Raw genomic sequence first — 21,993 nt, forward strand, 5'->3', positions numbered from 1 at the left:
TTGGCCAATGTCGCACACTGAACCGCTGAATGATGAAAGAGGAACACCAATCGGTTTTCAAAAAACTAATAAGACGATTTGGGCAAAAATAGCCTTTTTATTGATTTATCAATGATATTTCTGACTCAATTCTCCCCAATATATTCGACGCAATACTTGTTTTTCGTTGCAAATCTGTTCCAAAAATGGAATATTCGAAGTTAGAGCAATCAAGTTTTCCGTCCCAAACTTAAGGGTTTATGAGTGAAAAAAAAAATACACATATCTTTTACAAAATGTTAAGAATGCTGGAAACACCGTAGAGGCATTTTTATGTTTGTATCTTTTTCCCTAAAACAAATTGTCATACAAACATTTGATAGTTCGCAGAAATATGAAGATTTGCACAAATTTAAATAAATAATGTAAATGCATATACATTCAAACATAACTGAATGTTATGCAATTACAAATAAAACAAAACATTCGAATTTAACATCGCAATATTCCAAAAAGGGCATGTAATTATCGATAAACATGTACAAATGTACATCATAATTATCTTGAATCTCAGAGAAGTGTATAGCTCTATTGCCCCATAGCCCTAATTACTATAATCAGCATAGCTAGCACTGTAATGACATCTTTCATAACAAGATTAGATCACTATTTTTGTTTCGTGTTTAACCCGCTCAATTACTTCGGTTCCCTGTTTATTTATATTTTTCCTTTGCCTAGCTGTGTTCTACTTCAATTTAGAGTTTTATTTTAAAATGCAGCTTTTCCGCCTTAAATTATTGAAAGCTGGTTAAGGTCGAAAGAATTCCAGGTCCTGGACACACTAGCCTTGCAAGGAGCATGAATAAAATATGAAAAGCGTTCGAGTTGAGGCTGAAGCCGTGTATAAGTGTTGACGACGTTCCCTGGTTATCTTGACGATGTGAACTCATCTAATGCAAATCACGCGCGCTGTGGCCTCCACGCAATCAAGCATGTATTATGCTCTCGGATTGGGTGTGACCGGAGCAGTGTGTGTGCAGCGAGTACAGACTGACAGACTGCATCAGCCAAAACACAATACAAATGTAGCCATTTTCAAGTCTGTTTTCATTGACGTGTTGTAGAACACTCGTTTCCTCTGTTGGTGTGTTGATGCTTATGATATCATCCATTTGTCGGCTTTCATTGTCATATGTGATCTGTGGATTTCCGTCAGTGGTGAAGCGATACCTTCCACAAGTGTAAACCAGAGTATCACTACAAGCAATAGCCATGGGAGGTAAGAGTTTTCTAAATTATTATTCGATGGAGAAAAAAACCAGTTGCACGAATGAATGAGTACTGTATGATATGCGGGTCTGTGTTTGTTGACCTAAACACCGCCGTGCTATTGTGTTGACACGAACACACTGTAGGGTTGACTTTGATCAATAATTGTCTGGTGAGCTTGTGTGAATAGTTCGATATGAATGAATAGATTGTATATCGCGGCCATATTTATACCACACACTAACCGCAGGCCTTTGATCTGATCATAACATGTTCAGACATTCACTATCATGTTCATGTGTATTTTACAAATTGAAAAGAAAGGGCATCAGGTTTGTCTTATAAAACTCTCATGTTTTCCTGTCTTCATGATGAAACGAACATGAGAATGACGAAAATATAAAAACAAGAAAACATTCCCATGAATCGTATTATTACAGACTTGATGTCAGGTCAAAACATTCTTGTCTATCGACAGCTGATGGTTTTATAGAGTGATAAATAAACATAATGGGTCCAGTATTCAAATGATTCAAAACATGTGATGACATATAATATATCAAGGCTACAACATGGAATGTACATCCTAGAATCAATGTATATAGAGAGATAATCTGAAATAATATAATTTGACTTGATGCCTTAGTGGCCTTCTTCCTTCCTAATATTCATTCAACGGGCATCGTGTGAACCCCAGGAATTATCGACCTGACATGTAATCAATTTACACTGTATCTTAGGTGGGGGGCCTATTCATGTTATTCTTAGCCTTGTTGTAATCAATTATCTTCAATGTTCCTCATTATAAATGCCATATACACACTAGGCGATTATCACTGGTTCTGTATATCTGATATATAGTACTTCTGGCAATCTCCTTTTATCACTAGTGATTTAATGAGCTTCGAAATGTTTGAGATATTTCAGATCAGTAATTAATCCCTAATGCCTTCTGTAATCTAAAAACCAAGCTAGCCAACCTTTAGTGCCCTCGAATGAAACATATTTGTCAAAAGAAAATGTTACTTGCGTCTAAATTATTAACTGCATACCTTCAACCATTAACATCAACATTATTACAATGCGTGTACAGAGATGGTGTTATTTCCATTAATACATTATGCAAAGCAGACTTGGATAATGAGCATGTAGAATCGACCATGAACTCCTAACTATATGCATTGTACAAAATAATGCGTTCTGCATGACTGCTAATAACCATGTTGGTAATTATGGGGCTTTTACCATGCATGCATATTGTGTATTATAACAACACAATGCACTATGGTTGAAGTCAGGAAATGAACCCAGGAACCTGAAGGGAAGGATCATTTTAATCTGACTAGAAATCTAAACCACCAGTCCAACGGGAAATATCAAGACAATGAATTGTTGTCGACTCTGAAATATACATTTGGATGCATCATGAGCCACCGTGAATAAAAACTCAATACAATACAATGCAATAAGCAAACGAAGCTGGTCAATGCCGAAAAAGAGTGAACAAATGTTACGGCCTTATCAAATATATGTCTGAGTAATTTATGAAAACAGCAAAATAACCCAAACCTGTAACTTTGCTCCAAAATGCCTGCATAATTCGGGCTAAATTGGAGGATTTGATCAACAATTCAACTTCTTTCTCCCTTTTAATTGAAAAGACAGTTAAAATCGGTAGACTTAGTTCTATATAACAAAAAAAAAATGGCTATGAAATGTCACAGGAAACAACACGTTTCTGATTTTCAATTTTTGAATAAAAATTATTCAGATAATCGATGATTGTCTAGCATTATTTTGTGTCAATAATTATGCGCAAGTGGTCCAATTGAATTGTAACATCAGTATTATGACTGTTATACTTGTCATCAATGTAATCCTTTTTTGTGTCGAATGACTTCATTAAGAATTCACCATAAAATGAGATGTCAAATACAGGTCTAGAAACGCAATACAGTCACCTTGCAAGCAAATATAATGTACGGAACCGTGCACGTTATGTAAATCCAGGTTTCAATCAGTAGTGGAATCACATAAGTAGCTTATACACTCTGAATCCCATGTCTACAAATTTACTCCATGAGGCTAACATCGTAGATGGCAGACTAAACTGCTTTACCTTATTATAATTTAAGATCACCCTGAAAACTGTATCCGTTCTCTAGCCTTCTCAGGCCTATCGAAATTCTTGCTTTAATTCACGAAAGAATTTGAATTCACAAATACGCGGACACAAAACAATTTTCACAATTTGATAAATCGAAATTAAGAAATCAAATTCAAAAGGTTTGTCTCACGCAAATCATGATAGTTTTTTTATCGCAATAGTTACATCGTTTTCAGGGCCGTTGCATGAACTATTGAACATCGCTGTTATTCTATAATTAGACCGCCCTCTACGGTGACCTGCATCAGAGCGCATTGTTAACAATATGACATATATATAATACAATATAGTTGTTTAATATCGAATTATCGTTGAACCAATTATTAACATTGACAGTCATTATCATGTACATCGCTAATTGTAATATTATTTTGTAACAAGTTGGAGGGTATTTTTGTACTGACTGTTAACACATTATTTTGTTTGTCTAAACTTTCACAAGATTAATTGAATTTCTCAGTTTCCTTTTTAATTTGTTCTTTTTTATATTCTCAAACTATTGTTTGGTGTTGTTGATGGAACATGGAAACAGTTATCGCAATACAGGGTGAGTCAAAAAAGCGGAACCCAAACCCCAAAAACTGTATTTCATATTTTTAAAAATATGCAGCACCAAAAATAATAATGACTGGAAAGTCAATTTCATAAGCTACGTTTAAATGAAAAAAATTACTCAATCCGTTCAAAGATTATCACCATTTAAACGCAATGACCCCAAAACATGTTTCGTCCAAAAAACGCAATATATTGTGTACTCTGCTGGAACAACAAAGAAAATGACACAGAATACTGTTTCAACAACTGTCAACAACTGTACTATTACATGATATCTTTATTAATTAACAACCCTTGTTAGGCAAACTATATGATTTATAAAATCCACATGTTTAAAAAGACGGGCCTTCAAAAGGACTCTGTTGAATATTATTAGCTTTTAAACTGAAGTTTTATCGCTAGTGATGTTTGAGGACAATGTGACGACGATTCTTGAAATCGTATTTTTGGACGAAAGAGGTTTTAGGGTCATTGTGTTTAAATGGTGATATTCTTTGAACGGATGAGCAATTTCAGTAATTTTCTCATCTAAAAGTAGCTTATGAAATTGGCTTTCCAGTCATTATTATTTTTGGTGCTAGATATTTTTTTTTAATATGAAACATAATTTTGGGGGTTTGTGTTCCTCTTTTTTTGACTCACCCTGTAGAACTTTAAGAGTATTATTTTTAAGTTTTCCATAGTATCAAAACACTTTCTTCAATCAATTTAACTAGAAATCACAAGTAAAGTAGTGACAAAAAGTTATTTTTTTATGAAGCATCTCTATTTATAATAAACTAGCTCGACAAACAACCAATAGAAAACCACTTATCTATATTAAGGTCAAGCAAATGTTTACTATGGAATTGTATAACTTCAATGTTCACTGTAAGAATTACAAACGATCTACATTATTCAAACAAGTAGTACAGGAAAAATCCGCTTTGCTTACAAAGCACATGGCCACTTCGATTAATTTTATTCACGCAGATTTCAAAACAAAATAAAATATTGCACAAACATGCAACCCGCATTCCGTTCCAGTAAAAATTTCAAGCATTAAAACAATACTTTCTATAGAAAAAGAAAACTGCTCCTAAAAGTATTCATATACTTTTGCATAGCTCCGATCAGTGCAATTCATGTACATTACAGATGCTTCGCTATAAACTACAGACTGTAGCTACATTATGCAGGTAGTGCAACAAATGCGTCTGCATAATCACATCGACGCGCTGTACGAACCGATGCAAGTGATGACTAATATAGCAAACGATGGATGCCTCACTTCAAGGAGCAAATGACATATCTATTTTCCTCGTAAGTGCTCTTCTCTATAAAGATGCATGTCAACCATGCAAAATCAAAACAAGAGAGGGCGCTAGTAAACTTCTTGTAGGATTTGCCAACATTTTAATGGACCTTATGAGTTTAGGCAAAGTTCATGGGCAATGGTTTTGTATTTCTCTGATAGGCATGATTGCACCTTTTTTTCATTCATCTTGACAAAATTAAAAAATTAAAAAGAACACCATGAGAGATACCTGCAACGCACAATGTCTAACCTAATAGGAAAGGCTAGCATGCATTTCGTACACCGCATAATCAGAAGATCCTTCACATTTATTTGTATTAACAATGCGCTAAAAATAGTCCAACACAATCGCCAGTTCCCGAATAAATTTCGTAACCATGACTACCGAATAAGAGCTTGAGCATTATTCGCTCCTGCGATAGAGTGGGTAAAAGAGAAACCCCTTTCATTATTGACTTGACGTGCGAGGGCGCTATTTCTACCTCACCGTCTCTGCAAATCTTGTGTTAATGTGGGTGTTCAGAAAATGATTTAAGTTTTTGTTTAGTTTGAGGTAATAATCAGAGCAAAAAGTAAGTGTTAACCAATCTAAAAGTAAATACTGACAAGTTGGTGATTTTAAAGGTTAAATCAGGGGCAAACAGAAAATTGCACTCACTATATACTCCGTCACAAATTCGATTATTTTTCCCCTTACAAATTTTATATAATGTATGTTTTATTTTAACTGATTTTGCTTTTCTATGTTGGGCGCCCGTAACTTTCTCAATTTGACTGAAATACGGGCTTAATTCTGGATTATTTATGCGTCTCTACTCTCTAAATTCTAAAGAGTGAAAATCACTCTATTCGAGTGAAGATTCACTCCCACAGTCGGAAACTAGGGACTAGACGTTTTAGAGTCAAATTTCTTCAATCGTAAATGTATTGTTAAAAAGTGAATAAGTGGTGGGCCATATTGCAAGAAAAAAAAAATTTAAAAAAAATATTCGGGTTGAAACTCGCAAATATGATGAGGGGGCAACTTTAAAGCGTATTGAGCAGCGGCGTATCCAGCTTTTGACGTGGGGGGGGATCAATGTCGGGGTGGGAGGGGGAAAATCTGCGTGCTGTCATTTTCTGTTGCTAACATTTTGACGCATTGTAAAAAAAAAATTGGCTTGGTTTTCTTTGTTAGTCGTTTATGTCAGACCTCTCTATACCATTTTATGGAAATAGTTACAAAAAAATCTAAATCCGTAGGGGGGGGGCATACGCCGCTGGTATTGAGGTGATCAAAATTAAGGACTATTTTTATCCCTAGCAGGAATGACAGATACTAGGTACGAGTTAACCGAGTCACTTTAGTCTATAACCTTTTACATTGCTTGCCTGGGAATACCCTCTAGAAAGGAAATTCAGATCGGAAACATCATTCCTTCCGCTACGCAGTAGGCTACTTGAGCAGTGGAGAAGCGTGTTTCATAGGACAACGTCTAAGTAGTTTGCCAACTTTCTTGGCAATATTTTAAGGTTAAATTTAAAGACAGTCATATGTTTTGCGCAGATTCTAAGTAGCCTAGTTGATTAGTGTTTTGTGAGCAGATAACTTGGCAGATCACTCTGCGTTTATTATAGTTTGTCGAAAAACTCTGAAACTTCTTGCCGTCAGGAGTCACTGAATGTTCAACATGGACTGTACGGTACAGTCATCACAGTATACCGCAATACCTAAAAAATGGTTTCCATTTGGAAACTTTGTCATTGAGGTACCGCAGTTCTTGGAACATTTACGCATTTATCTCTTAACGCACTTCAGGATACTAAGGGGTAAAATGGGTAAGTACGATTAGATAAGACTTCTTATGAATATCATTATCAAAGAATTATGTCCACGTAATGACGTTTATGGGTTAGAATAAAAAATGCGTCATGTAAACAATGTACGATATTGTAAAAATGTGTTTTCGCGAATGAAAGTTAATGGTTAAGGGAAGTACATGCATATTGCATTTGCACCAATTTCGGTGTTTTATTCTTCTATTGTAGTTAAGACAGAAGTGGTCATTATATTTTTTTTATTTAACTGTTTGTAATCATTTTGTGCGAATTTTGTCTTTTTAAACATTGTTTAATGACGTGTTTTCCTTTTGTTTGTGTATGTTTTATATTATTTTTTCTATATATATTTGTGTATGTTTTATATATTAATTTTTCTATATATATTTCTATATATGATTTTTAGGCACTTTGATGTGGGGCAACAGATCCGCGGACTACAGTATTTTTACTTTTGCTGCCCCTGGCCCATCTCTGTGTTTGTAGTTTTGGTCGAATAAATAATAATAATAATAATAATAGAAATAATAATAATAATAATTAGATTTATATTTATGAAACATTTCCATAAACTTTACCGGCTACAATATTAGATTTGTTACAGATGGGAAGTATCTTGGAATCCCGCTTGAGTCTTTGAAATTGTTCAAAGGGGGGGGGGGGGGGGGGGCGGGGCTGGGAGGGGGTATCCCCCCCCGAATATTTTGTGAAGACTGCCTTTTTCAATTCGAGTGCCCTTTTTTAGCAAGTGTCCCCCCCCCCCAATATTTTAAAGACTGCCTTTTTTTTTAGACAAGTGTCCTTTTTTGTTTTAAACAAGTGCCATTCTTTACCCTCCAAAAGTGCCTTCTTTAACTAGATGATGTTACGCGTGTGCCTCCCTTAAAAAACATCATATATTCTCTGATAGTGTGTATGGTCGTCCGCTTTGAACAGCGCCCTCACTGAAAGATAGTACCCCCCCCCCCCCCCACTCCCCCACTATTTGATTTTACGGAGGCCAAGTGTCTGGAGAAAAAATCTTTCCATATTTTAGCACGGATGTGCGAGTGCCCTTTTCAAGAAATTTGTACCCCCCCAAAAAAAAAAACACCAACATCAATTATGACCTTGCTACACCTATGTATTCAGTCTACCTGCCTATAGGCCTATACCAACTCACAACATCATCATTATAATAATATAAGCACCCTTCGGCCAGACACGGCACGGCCTTTATCAATTTGCCGTAATATAATTTCCCATTTCCTAGGCAAGTCAGGCAATCTTTAATTGTAATTTGTGAGCTGATGTCTGGCTGGGCCGACTGAATCAAGTCAAGCTTGAGAGAGGTGTTGTGTTGGGTGCAGCTGAGAACAGTAGCGGTGAACCAATCGAGCGCACATCAGCGCACCCCATCCTTTGCGCATCATCAGTATGTGCTCGTGAAATCTGATGCATGTATTTATCCACACCTTACTACACCAACTCGTAAGACACATCCATTTCGACAAAATGTTTCTAGCGCATCGCTACTTCACAGCTGGCAATCTCTCACTTAATCCATGCCCATCACTTGGTCAATCAAGAGATGCAAGGGAATCGGATGACAGTTTGGATGTATATGAAGCTGCTAAGACTGAAGAGAAGAGACAACAGAAGAGAAAGGAAAAATACGAGAAAAGACGAGACTTGCAGGCTCAAAGACCGCCCAAGAAACAAGGCATGAAAAGTTTGCTGATTAGCTGATCGTGACAATTACTAAATGACAGTGATAATGGTGAAAAGAGTTGTGACTCTTACGTAGTAAATAATGGTGATGCTGTTGAAGGCACAAGACAATGTTGGCGGTGATAACGACGACGGCAAATTATCTTATGAAAACGAGGACGATGAAGAAGTTGATGGTGGCGATTTTGGAAGTGGTCGCAGGGGTGATGTGATGGTGATTGTGGTGGTAATGGTGATGAAAGTCATAATGGGGTTAAAACTTTTGATGATGATAAAAGTGACTATGATGATAAAATTGACTGTGATGATGGTGATGGTGGTGATAAAGAAGATTATCCGTTGATTTTTTTTTCAGATTATTTTCACATTCCGTTGTAAAATGATTAAAATTCTTTAGGAGGTTTTCATTGAAACATTTCTGATTTAGAATTGATCAATTAATTCGTCAATGCTGTAAAAACCTAGTTCGCGTTTGTGCACTATTGTGAAGGATGTAAAAAGCTGGTTTGACGTAATGTTGTCCTCATCAACTTAAAATGAAATTATTCCTACTTCATTCATTAGTCTGCAAAGCACAGCGTGTTTTAAGCTTTTTAATAACGAAAAAGTCCAAAATGTGGAGGGAAAAAAAGGGAAAAAAACTAACGCAGAAGGAAATCGAATTAAATTTTCAAGGGAAATTAAAATAAAAATAGAATCAAATTTTGGTCGGAGAGTTAAAATGTATAAGATACAACAAATCGATACCCAAGAAGTTATCTTCAACGTATTGTCATCGATAAATTATGATTACAAAGTACTTATCTAATTTAAGGAAATTAATTAATGTTAACCATGCATGATCCATATATTTTTTCATCTCCCTTTAACAATGGCTGAATTCTTAGAATACAAATTTAGTTAAATTGGTCGATTTTCTAAAGTTCATAATAACTTCAGACAAAAAGAAATGTCATTTAATTCGTTTGTGCTGGAAGTATATTGTTAAGTGATTGTATCTATTGTCTTTCAGAAGGAGGTTGTTGTGACTGTGCACTATGCCGTTGTCTCAAGCGTGTACCGTATGGTACACTGTTTGCTATTCTACTCCTTGCCGGTGGATTAGCTCTGTTGACCTACGAAATACTCTATATCCAAGTTGTGGCGGATATGATGTTCCGCTTTGACGCTGATTTCAGTAAGACCAGTATATTGTTTGAAGGGTAAGTATGTCAAGTTTTCAGTTTTAATGTTTCAGCTGTTTCTGTCTAATGTCGTTATCGACGTAACAGTGAAGTGTTGCGTACCCGGTGCCATTTAGTTTGCCAACAAGCATGAGCAGACATTTCTGACACTAAGTTCTCTGTAGTCACTTCATCAGGAAGTGACTCATGTGAAATATCCTCACTGTGATGGGTTGAGAGGAACGTGTTGCTTTCAAAGCCATCAAAGAACAAGTGAATGTTCAACAAACATTTTGACTAATTATTAGACCGTTCTGAGAGAGAATTCCCAATTCCTATTTTGTTACAATTAAGCCGGCCTAGACATTATCATAATATAAGCAATTCCTTTCGATTCTGACCCGAGCTATACTGCTTCAAGGTGTGACATTATGGAACTATGATGCTATTTGGCTTGATGTGTGAGATTAAAGCGCAACCTTATTGGATAAAGCTCCAGTATTTTCCATTACCTATTCTCAAATTGGATCAGGTGAAATCTCATTTGCGAATTTCGTAAAGAAGGGCAAAGGGAGTTTGATCACAATCTTTGAGCATAATAAATAACGTAGGCGTACAGTTATTTTCAGAATTAGACCTAAAAGTTCATGAAATTGCTCTCGAGCTTTACCATTATAGTGACTTTTAATGAAATTAAATCAAGTCATTGATCATCTCATCGTTGATTGTCTTAATTATTCACAAAACTGAATGTGTAAATGTTCCTGACAGTGTCTCTAAAGCTACACACGAACATCCCTGAAAACACAGTCTCGTATTTTCATTTTATGTTTAAACCTTAATTGACTACAATTTTATTCCAGTAGGAATTAAGAAAGAAAGAAAGAAAACAGGAGAAAATATCCAAGCTGCACAAACTGCACGAGTGTCTGATTTAAAAAAAGATTGTACGCTGAAACATCTGCAAAGGTTGAATTCCCTTCAGTACCTACTGCTCGTGATTATAGACCTACCACGTAAAGGTATGGCTTCTAATCCTCGATATCATATTTTGAGAAATCACCGTCTCCTTTCCCAAAAGTAATCTTAGGTTATTTCCTTATTACAGCACCGGTACATTATTCTGGGTTTTGATTGGTGCTGTAGCCGTGATGGGTCTCTATGGCATCTTACTGCTGGTGTTTGCGTGTCTTACAACTGGTCCCTCTGGACAAAATACATGTGGAAGTGAACATGTCAGATGTATCGGTCCCTGCAGCACCAACATAGTAAGTCTGCAAGTTGGTTTAAGTTGACTTAAGTGAAATACTTTTTTAAGTGATATTGAATTTGAGTAAATAAAAATAATAACGTCTAGCTGCCCCATTTGTTTCCATCGTAGCATGGAGAACCATTTCTTTTCAGACAGCCTTTGCCTGTCCGCGTCCCGACTGAATTGTTTTCTTTCAATTAGTCCACACGCTTCACATGTTCTTTCTGAGGACTCCTACTCGTTTGACAAGATGAACTTTCCTATCAATAAACGAATCTGGAATCCAATTAGGTCTATGAATCGTGCCGTCCAAACTCGACTCAAGCAGTGACGGTGAACATTGCATTGCAATACGCCACAGTACTGATACACGGCACTGAACATACATCCATTACTATAGCATATGCTTCATATTACTCCCGCGATAAAACATACTTGATGGATATCAATTATCTCCATGCACAGACATATAACTGTTCTCAACATACATTTTAATACGATGGCAAAATGACTTATTATTACTACGAAATATCAATAATTTCATATGTGTAATATTATGGACTGAAATTTATTTGCCCTGAAAACAACTTTCAGTCAGCGCAAAATTGTTTTTCTTTCGTCTTTTTAACGCCGTTTGTTTTGACTGCCAGGTAAATTTAGAATAATATCCAGCGGGGTAGAGCTATTGATCATAACCTGAGCCATGACAACGGTGATAAAGTCAAGAAGAAAAAGGCTAGCACCTGTAAGCCTATGAGATCATGGTCAGAGATTGTGCTATAGGCAACAACAACAAGATCGTGTTGAGGAAATTATTATACTGCAACTGAAATGCGGCAATATAGGAATATGAGTGCGCTATTTGTCATGTTGTGTCTGTCATGACAAGAAATCACTTTGACTTTCAAAAGCCCTCCCATCCACAAAAAAACATGTACAAAGTCATTTTATTATAACTTTGTTGTGATCTATATCACTTCTACAGTATGTTATTTTAATACCAGATAATTCAAAACCTGTCGATTTCTATTTTGTTAGATTTCTATCACTTGTTGTTTTATGATAGTACATCAGAAGATGCGATTCGTGGACTTTAATAAAATTTAAAAAAAAGCTAGTGGTACATGTGCACATGCAGTCCTACCGTGACCTACACAATGTTCACTTGGACGTCACTAATTGATAGAGTTGTATATGAGTCAATTAAGTCAAGTTCGAGTCCCTAGTCATACAGCTCTGCTTGACATCTGTCACACGACTGTCCTTTGTGAAGTAAGACTAACCAATTTGATCCAAAATACGGTACATTCAAGCTTATCTCTGATAAACTCCAAAACTCCTTCCAGCTATGCACACTTTGCATCTCCAATAATGAATGTTTAACTGTCAAATCACCCAGCAAGGATTGTGGACACCATTTCCTGATTAAATTTTAATGTAAACGTGTGACTACATTATAATTATTCTAGCCCGCTACGACAAAATAAGATGTCAAATTTCCTTTTACAATGCAAATAGGGGGTAGACTAAGCATCCTTTCTCCGCTGTTGTCAAAGCCATTCTTATCATAATTTTGACTTGCTTTATTCTTCCTTTAGCTAATCATGGTTACCTATGTGGTGTGTGGTGTGTGGATTGCCTTGACTGTAGTCTTGGCCATGCCATTTACATTCATGTTGATGGTTCGTTCCTACTGCAAGAATATCACACCATCATCTTGTATTGATCTTAGTCACTATGGTGAGTTCCGCTTACATCTTGCAGAGAACCAAACATAAGAAGGCATAACAGAAAGAGTTGGCCGTTTTTCTTGTTAAACGTATTTGGGTAACGATGTTTTTCACCACATGGCTATTTAAAGGGTGGCCAAATGCCATAAAATATGTTTAATTTTAGAATCAAAATATTTTCTCAGTCCCTCGATACAAATAAAGTCACATCTCAGTGCATCTTCATTTACTGTCCAGATTTACACTCGAGACCGCTCCCAAAGGATGCTGACTAGCTTTCTCAAGTATGACGATTTGTTATGCACATCACAGCGGGAGAATTCAATAGATACGGCTCATGTGGTATTCTCGAGGTTGTGATATCCCCGGGCATACTATCTGTCAAACAGAAGGTTGGGAAGGTTACCAGGCAATGACATCGGGATAATTACTTGACCTTTACTCGGCTACTGAGATACTGTCTAACATATAGACTAATAGGTCAATGTCAACTTGGCAGTTCTACCGAGAAGTAAAAACAGATCTCAAAACAAATATAAATTATCAGGTATAATTATGAAACAGTTATGTCGGTGTGCCAGGTTTTCATTTTCAGTGCCATATATATATATCGTATTTTTATTTATTCCTGTAACCATGATAATGTCTGTGCAGGTCTGACTGGAAATGTTAAGACCGCAGCTGCCCAAAACACTACTATGGAGCCGGTGTGTGGAAATTCGCTTCAGAGCTTCTGTGACAATGTGAGGGACCAACTTCTTAATGATAAGCATATGGATCGTTAAACAAAGAAAAGCTATAAACTGAATGTTATTAGTGGTTGTTATAATTAATATCACCAGGGGAATGAACGGCGGGAGTCGAATCCACGACTATTGCTTATAATGTCATCCATATCGTAAGCAGTGTACTCTGTTCACGTCGAACACAAATTGAAGTTGTATGTCAACTACGTGTTATAATTGTTTGTCATTATTTTAAAGAGTTGCATCAAGACAAGATGAAAGTCATAAAAAAATGTGACTCGGATTCTTTCGTTGGGACGCTGAGAGCATGGATCTAGCTCACAGGTTATGAGTAAATGAAGCATGTCAATTGTCCAGAAGGCCTTAGCAGCAGGCCCCATTATTTAAGAGGCTATAAAGTCCCGTATTGTAGCCTCGGGGACAGACTTCATCATCAATACTATCAAGAATAGTTGGCAAATTCTTTTCATAAAGAGGCTGAGATCCCGCTCTAAACCCTCGAGGAAAGATTAAACTTCAAAACTATCACACACAAAACAGTTGCTTTAATACCTGACACGATATAGGCTAAGCATTAGCCAACTGGGTGCTAAAAGTCTCAGTAAACCAACTGGTTCTGCAAAATGCACGTTTTTCATCTGCATTTTTAACAGGAATTTGTTCGTCCTGTTTAATTACTTTGTAGGGTGTAGAGGAATGTGTATGTTTGCTTGGCCTTATTGACGTCAAATATCAAAATTGAAGATTTTAATACTGCATAATATCCTGTCAAAATCATGAGACATTCATAATTATTTTGATTGCTGTCTAAATAAAAAAATCATATCACATCATATATGATGAATGTTTCGAAATGCTTTGATTAATTTTAATTATTGTAACCTATTCAAGTGAAACATCACGGAAATATATCACTGATGAATTTGGTATGATGGCAAGTTCCGTAGATAATATCACAAGTTTATCCGATTAAGCAGGTGCACCAATCAATTAGGAGGATATTGAAAAAAAATTCATATCAGAGTGGTTGAAAACAAATTTACCATGACGAAAAACCAACAAACAACATGAATATATCTTGAGTGTGTTAACAGTGTTACTGTGATGAAGTAAGTCCTTCAATTGCTGGGATATTAAAACAATAATTGAAATGTTTGATGATGTATCAGGTGTATCATGAAGCCAGACATGTGTGACCCGTCATCTTAATGTCAATTAAATGTCATATCTCAATACACCAAAGTATGAGAGTGCTTTATAATGTACATTAAAGACCTGATCATGCACAATCAAAACATGAAGAAAATTAAGTATGTCGTTTTCATATATGGGTCGGTCTGAACTCTGGAAAGAAATGTCCAAATATTGTGTTTTATAATATAAATATATAATTCTTTGGTGTCCGTTCTAAAGGGGCTATAAAGAGTTAACTTAGTAGATTAATTATACTACACACGATTTTAGGATTTCTGCCAAGTTTACGTCGTATTTTGGCCTGCATGCACATGCATACGGCAGCAGGGTGGGAGTGCGGAGGATGCGTGCGCAACACCCGGGGGGGTGGGGGCGATCGTAATGCGTTCCTGTCTGGGCGCATGTTTGAAAACCCTGGATATTCCCCGTTAATCCAACGTTCGGGCCGTCCTACGAGATTAGTAATAACAACTTGCTTCAGTCAAACCAAAACCCTTCACAACATGTTCGGAGTGTAATTTTCAACACCAAAAAATTATTTACAGCAGCCCGGTCCAAAATTAAATATTTCACTTGCAATATGTCGTAGTACTGGCAATTATTAGCAAAAACTCATCACATGCGGCAGCTTGGTCGATATCTACAGGCACATGCGTATGTGCTGGGTTTAATTTCAAATTAAATTCAGAAATATGCATTGCACATAACGGTTACTGTAATTGCAGCGGTGAACGATACAGCACGTTTTGCAGGTGAACTAACAGGATTGTTGAAACTGACCCAGAACCCAGATGAAAGAAAAATAACCCCAAATTTGATTTTCTTGGACAGAATGGATCCATTTGGCTGTCGTCCTTTCTGGCTATGGCTGCCTGTATCATGATCGTCATTGCCCTGGTAAGATTACTCAGAACTATAGGACGGGCTACATTACTGCTGCGCTTATTTCCATGCATGATTGTATGGATTAGTGAATTTTAATGATAGAAATAAACAACTAACAAGCCAACCAAAATTTAAATTACTTCAGTTATACTCGGTTTCCTTAATTATTTTACTCATCAATTGTCTTTATAAAAGGGCATATTATTTTGTAACTCTTAAAAGAGGTCAGGAGTTTTGACGATCAATTTTAATGCATTAAAATTTCAAATGATATAAACTTTATTTGGATTAGAATTATTCCCTAAATCATGCGAAACAGTAACTGTGATAAATTAACTTTCCCCCGGTACAGATTCACTTCTTGATGGCCCTATCTGCTAACCACACCTATCAGAAAATGCTGAGTGGTGATCATCCAACTCGTAGTAAGTATGGCAATGATTACCGTCGTGCTTATGGTGATGCTGATATCCCATTGCAAGAACCACTAAATATTCATGATGAAAGCACACGATTCTGAAGCGAGGCTAGGAGACCAAAAATTGACGTAGTTCGGATAGGAACTGCATCATCAGACTCAGAAAATCATGGCCAAGATACCTGGTGAATACAGGATGAGATCTAGGGGACTCATATACACCTACAGGTGAAACTTGATTAGTTGTGAGTGCTTGTGGTGCATTTGTTAGATACAACTTTATGTTGTATAATGTATTGCGTTCAGAGTGGTACGGTGCGCTTAATAATGCGAGATTTCTGGCTAAGAGTTTTCTGTCAACTGAAAGTTAACATGTGAACTGCGGTGCTCGCTTTAGATGATACAAAACTGGCGTCACATGAGCATATACGTAGAAGTTTACATTAACTTCAATTTAAGACGCAGGCTTGTGAATCTAAAAGTTGGTATACTTATGACAAGATAGAGGCTAGCTATACAGGGTGGTTTGTTGTCAAGATTTCATGTGAAGTAGCTAGCTCTTGTTTTGAGATGAAGCTGGTGATTACACTCTAAGAGGAGTAGCCTTATAATTGGACTGAGCCTTATTTCTATCAAAAATGGAACGTTTGTATGAATGGATACGCACAAATTGGATTGTTACAAGTCATAATAGGACAATTAGAATATATCATGTTTATACAGATTCCCCTACGTCTCTCAATATTTGGTCTCCAATCCTTAGCTGTAGAAGTTGAAATTACAATCGTGCGTGTCATAATTTCGGCTACATCGTATTAATTAATCGTCGTGAAAGTTAAACAAAATACACGAGCTTTCAGTTTCTATGGATATTGTATTACTATGACGTGTAATTATCTATCATTAAATTATATGTATATTAGATTAATGAATGTTTGTGAATGTTTAACTGTGCTGAGGCAAAGTAAACTTTTATCATGACTTAATTAAGTGTCCTTTGAAACTTATCCGTATCGGGTAGTACTCTATCACATGGGTTTGGCATGTACATTCACAGTTCACATATTATGGTATGAAACTGATTTTCCTATATTACACTCTATTATATTACAATAAAGATGTCCCAACTGCGCCCACTCCCGATAAAATCTTCTTTCGAAGATTGCTAATTCGTGAATACCTGATTTTCGAAGGTTTTTCTTTTCAAATTATTTTAAGAATTTAAGAGATACGCCGGAAATAAGGGGAAAAAAGAAGGAAAAAAAATGTGGCAGACAAAATAGCCCTATCCCTCCCAAGCCCGCCGTAGAAAAGAAATACGTAAACTCATCATTAAAGAAGACCTACCGATTAAACTTATCATAAAAGAAAACCTACTACGGTTCTTTAGGCTGACAGGGAGACTGTGACAAATTAGACGTTGCGTTAGGATGCTGGATTTGTATGCATGTTCAAATTAAACACGATTCTAATTGATATCCTTACAGTGCAGAATCAGGGTGATCATCTTTCTTGTCAAATATAAACAGGTTTTTATGACACTCAGGGAAGCCCCTTTTCGTGAAACTTAGTGTGCTTTCCCATTCTTTGTAGTGAACCAGTACCGTTATCATTAATCTTAAGGGTGTTCCAAAAATATTGGTGAGAATAATACAGATAACACACTGTGATGATTATTCGTTGTTCCTGAATTCACATTTGTGTCAATGCAATGCGGTCAATCAACATTTTTAATAACGTAATGACCATGCAAATTAAAACAAAATTATGACGTCAATTTCGTTTGGGACACTCTTAATAGAACGTATTAACTCTTCTTATGTGATTGATCAAAGTGAAATGTTTGTCATCAGTAATGTAGATGTAGGACAACCGTAAGATTTAACGTAGAAGATCTCCGATAATCTGGTCGACGCTTAGGTAGAAAACAATTGCTGGAAAATGTGCACACAAAAAAACTTGTTTTCTGTGAGGGGTAACGCTCTTCTCATCCCTTCCCGAAACTCCGCCTACAAAGTGGTAATTGATAAAGGAGTTTGGAGGAATTCGCACGGCTGAACACAGGGTGGAAAAAAGGGATGGGATCGAGATAAATATCAAAAGATAATATCTTTGATGATGTAACTTAGTAAGCATCAGTTTAAATTGGGATATTCCCTGTTGGCGAAATTAATATTCCAGCTGACAAATCATGGCTTCAACCAGAAAATCGGAAACCTTTGACATGATATAAAGCCAGTTTTAGTAAGCTATAGAACTACTAATAAAAGTTGGTACAATTTGTGACACTTTTGTGAATACAACTCTATTGATGCATTCAGCTTTTTAAAGCTTTTCGGTAGTGTATTGACAGTAAATGTACAAGTATAAAGTAAAACGCATATCATTGGCAAGTGGCGATTGTGAACCAAATTAGAATAAATTGGTAGGCCTACGTGTAATTGGTCAAATTGTTCGTACATGAACTACAAGTACAGTATTCAACATGTTATAATGTGTGGTGCAATGATGGTGCTTTGGATCTCGGTGTTAACGATTATAAGTAAATCTTGAGGTTTTGCATTCATTTCACCTTCAAGCTAACTAGTCGTTAAAACTAAGCTGTATCACTTTAGAATGACGATAAATGCACATTAATTGTGGCTACGTGATTTTCGTTTACAACTCTCTTGCAATGACAACCTAAAGTACAAAGACTGATTACATGTATGATTTTCAATGCTGCCTTTCCCGCAATTTTAAAAAGGAAATTATTTTTTGTATATATATATCTGTTTAAATTCTTTTATCTGAAATAGCAAATACTGACATTTAGTCTTGAAGGTTTTTTTTCAAGAGGGATTGTGAACTCAAACAGGAAAACCGGATATTAATTTAGAGAATGTTGTATACGTTCTATTCAAGCTTCAAACTGCGCTCCAAAATATCTAGGTTTAAAACAAAAACGGAAAATAAAGTTTGAAACATAGAAAAACTGCGAACAATTCCAATACAAATTGTTGATAATATTTAGACACCAGAATTGTTAATAGTAAAATTAAGAATTTCTGGTTTTATTTATGCGTTTAAATTTGTCAAAACAAAATATAAAAGGAAACAAAAAAATGAAACGAAACAAAAAAGGGGCTGGGAATATTATTTTGTTTTGTAAAACATTTTATTTTAGAGCAATGTGTCACCCACAAACAAGTTCATTTCTGAATAAAATGTCGTTAATTTTTATATTTTTCTTTCTTAGACTGTACAGAACATACAGCATAATGTTTTATTTAAAATCTAAACATGCAGTGTTTTCAGTTGAATTTCTACTGTACAAATAAGTTTGCATTTATTCTTATGCTGTTTATGAATAAATGTCTGTAAAACCTTAAACTTTTTGTGTTGGGTGTTCACAAATCATAATTATTCAGACTTTATTACATTACAATTGATCGGTAATTCTTTTTTTCCAGGAAATCGACGAAGAAAGCTTAGTACATGTAATTATAACGGGACATTTCAAAGATTTGCTGGACCTCAACCTCACACAGGCAAAACTGCATGAATGGTTCTTCAGACAACAAATTCCACAAGGTGATCCTGAGTGGAAAACAACAATGTCTCCCGTAACCTATGACATGATGACGCACTTTAACTTTAGTAATTCACGTGGGTCAATTATCCAGAAATACAGCCCAAAGTCGAGACGATTCTTCATCTTTCTGAGATTACACAGCATACAAATGTACATCCAGGAGGAATACCAAGCAACACCTTCAATTGACTAGTCTTATACAACCTTTTCAGTGGATTATCAAAGACAAAAAGTGTTCATAGAATTAAAAGTTCGCATCTTGAGTGGTACTTTAAATCAAAACACAGCAAACATATATCCAAATGAAAACAAATAATGTATTCAAGCAATAATTAATAAAATGCATAGCAATAAACATCAATAGAGAAATCAACTGATACAAATAAATCTGAACAGCATAAAACATGCACCAATAAAAAGAAACAGATACAATTGAAAATGTAAAAGTACTTAAAAAGCACAAGAAACAGAAAACGATAAATATTAATAATCTGATAAAGAATTGTAGCTTCAAGGTAAGAGTTCAAGCTTGCAGTACTGTGGTAGGTTTTCAGCGGTTTCAGTGGTGAGAAAGCGTGTTACTTTTTCTCGAGTTCTCAAAATTACCTCTATACCCCTCAAAAGTGATAATTTGTCCACGGTATCACTACAAAACTTCCACTTATTATTAACAATACAATGACAGAAACAGACATGTAAGACACAACAAAATAAAGTAATTTTAAAAGCAACAGAAGTAGAAATAAAATCATGCAATTGTACGAAAACAAAATGAAAAATGTCAAGCCATTATTCAGCTTTCTCTGCATAATCCTTACAGCCTGATAGAACTGCCACTGCCAAGTATCACTGGAATGCATTTATACATACTCAATAATCATGCAACCTTGAAAGAGCACAAATGATTTCCTGTTGTCTCGAAAAATTGCCCAGAACACATCAACAAACAGCCAACTTCCTGTATGATGGGAGTCCTGTCATCAACGTCAATGCAGCGTAGAAAAAAAGGGACCAACAATTGAATCTTTATGACAGATGTTTATAGCTGACTGATGGCAAAACCAACAAGTAACTCGTAGTCACTGACATGCTGTCTGAGACAAGTCACTAGGAAGATGAGTACTTTGACATATATGCTCATGATGACTATTCATCTCATAGATACAGGCATACAACTGAGAAGTCACATAAACTGAGAGAAAATCCCAAGCTTTACAAGACACTCTGGGTTTTTGTCAGTTTTAGTCGCATACAAGAGAAGTAAAAACAAAAAGGAAAAAAAAGGAAATCAGTTGATACAAGGAACTTTGCATGCCGGTAGGTCGTATTTAACCAAAATGAAGGCCTTGGGTGATTTTAAATTACCAGAGAAATCGGACATATGTTTGTGGAGAAGACAAAAATTAAGTATTCACAACTAACATTTTTTTTGATATCCTTCAGTAATGACATGCCATTTATGACAAACAGTTGGATTTTCATAACAGCTTCAAATTCAACTCACAAAAACAATCACCAACACATATCTGATGTAACAATTACAATTGAGATTAATTAAAATTATGAATAATAGAAGTAGTTTTCTACTCATTAACAAGGACCTAACATTTAATGGGAGCTATGTTACATTAGTTTTGACAGAATGACAATTACAGTTCCAACACACCTGTGATGATTCATTGAAGCACATACTACCAGTCATCAAATGGATCCTCCGAATCATTTGACACATGGCTCGTGCTGCACAAAGACATATCAATATGTGGATCATGAATTCTACAAAATAATTGAACAAAACAAACAAAAACACTCCAAAAACTAAAGATTGCAGTACGCAGTGATGTCTCATCCTAGCGATAATGAATGTGTCAAAACACATCAACCATAGATTCTGTTTCTTTATTGGCGTCAGTTTCCTGAGTAACACACTAAAGAATTCACAGATGTGAATATTTTGCTTGGAAAGTTTTGCCAAAATGCAAATGGATTTTCAATTAATTGCAAATTGATTTAAAAATGATGGTTTTTTTTAAGTTTCATGGATCTGATAATGGAAGTTCATTTCTCAAATCACACATATATAAAAGCCAAATTTATTTGACATCAGAAAACATTCATGGAGAAATTCACCGGAGTTAAAATATGTTCAACTTTTCATAAATTTGCATTCCCATTTCTGTTTACATTCACACACTTATTACACCAAGTATGAGCCATCCATAAAACTATACAGAAT

General features: G+C 35.7%; 2 protein-coding genes across 7 annotated transcripts in view; one reads left to right on the plus strand and one right to left on the minus strand.

The window, feature by feature from the left end:
• Positions 1-829: 829 nt before the first annotated feature.
• On the plus strand, positions 830-19,555 carry LOC119727554 (proteolipid protein DM beta-like). 3 transcript variants are annotated; one of them, XM_038199477.1, is made up of 7 exons: positions 830-1,258; positions 9,811-9,997; positions 11,067-11,226; positions 12,809-12,950; positions 13,595-13,683; positions 15,712-15,777; positions 16,118-19,555. In XM_038199477.1, exons 1-7 carry the CDS (start codon positions 1,252-1,254, stop codon positions 16,283-16,285), a joined length of 819 nt encoding a protein of 272 aa, XP_038055405.1. In that variant the 5' UTR covers positions 830-1,251; the 3' UTR covers positions 16,286-19,555. The 3 variants fall into 3 exon arrangements, with proteins under 3 accessions (XP_038055405.1, XP_038055404.1, XP_038055406.1); XM_038199476.1 differs by having other exon boundaries at positions 840-1,258; positions 9,808-9,997; XM_038199478.1 differs by lacking the exon at positions 830-1,258 and adding an exon at positions 8,557-8,787 and having other exon boundaries at positions 9,808-9,997.
• LOC119727552 (oral-facial-digital syndrome 1 protein-like) overlaps positions 19,317-21,993 on the minus strand; it is a 33,059-nt gene continuing 30,382 nt past the window's right edge. For 2 of the 4 annotated variants that reach the window (XM_038199473.1, XM_038199474.1), the window contains exon 25: positions 19,317-21,497. In XM_038199473.1, coding sequence (XP_038055401.1) covers positions 21,449-21,497 — 49 coding nt within the window. In that variant the 3' untranslated portion in view covers positions 19,317-21,448. The remainder of the gene's footprint in view (positions 21,498-21,993) is intronic. The other 2 variants (XM_038199472.1, XM_038199475.1) reach the window with 2 other exon arrangements.

The sequence above is a fragment of the Patiria miniata genome, unplaced genomic scaffold (genome assembly GCF_015706575.1).
Source record: "Patiria miniata isolate m_02_andy unplaced genomic scaffold, ASM1570657v1 HiC_scaffold_20, whole genome shotgun sequence".
In the NCBI taxonomy this organism is placed as follows: Eukaryota; Metazoa; Echinodermata; class Asteroidea; order Valvatida; family Asterinidae; genus Patiria; species Patiria miniata.

Coding starts and splice junctions, on each gene's coding strand:
- LOC119727554 (XM_038199478.1), top strand. CDS start 8,580: ATGTTTCTAGCGCATCGCTACTTCACAGCTGGCAATCTCTCACTTAAT. Junction 11,227..12,808: donor GTCCCTGCAGCACCAACATA/GTAAGTCTGCAA, acceptor TTCTTCCTTTAG/CTAATCATGGTTACCTATGT. Junction 12,951..13,594: donor TATTGATCTTAGTCACTATG/GTGAGTTCCGCT, acceptor ATGTCTGTGCAG/GTCTGACTGGAAATGTTAAG.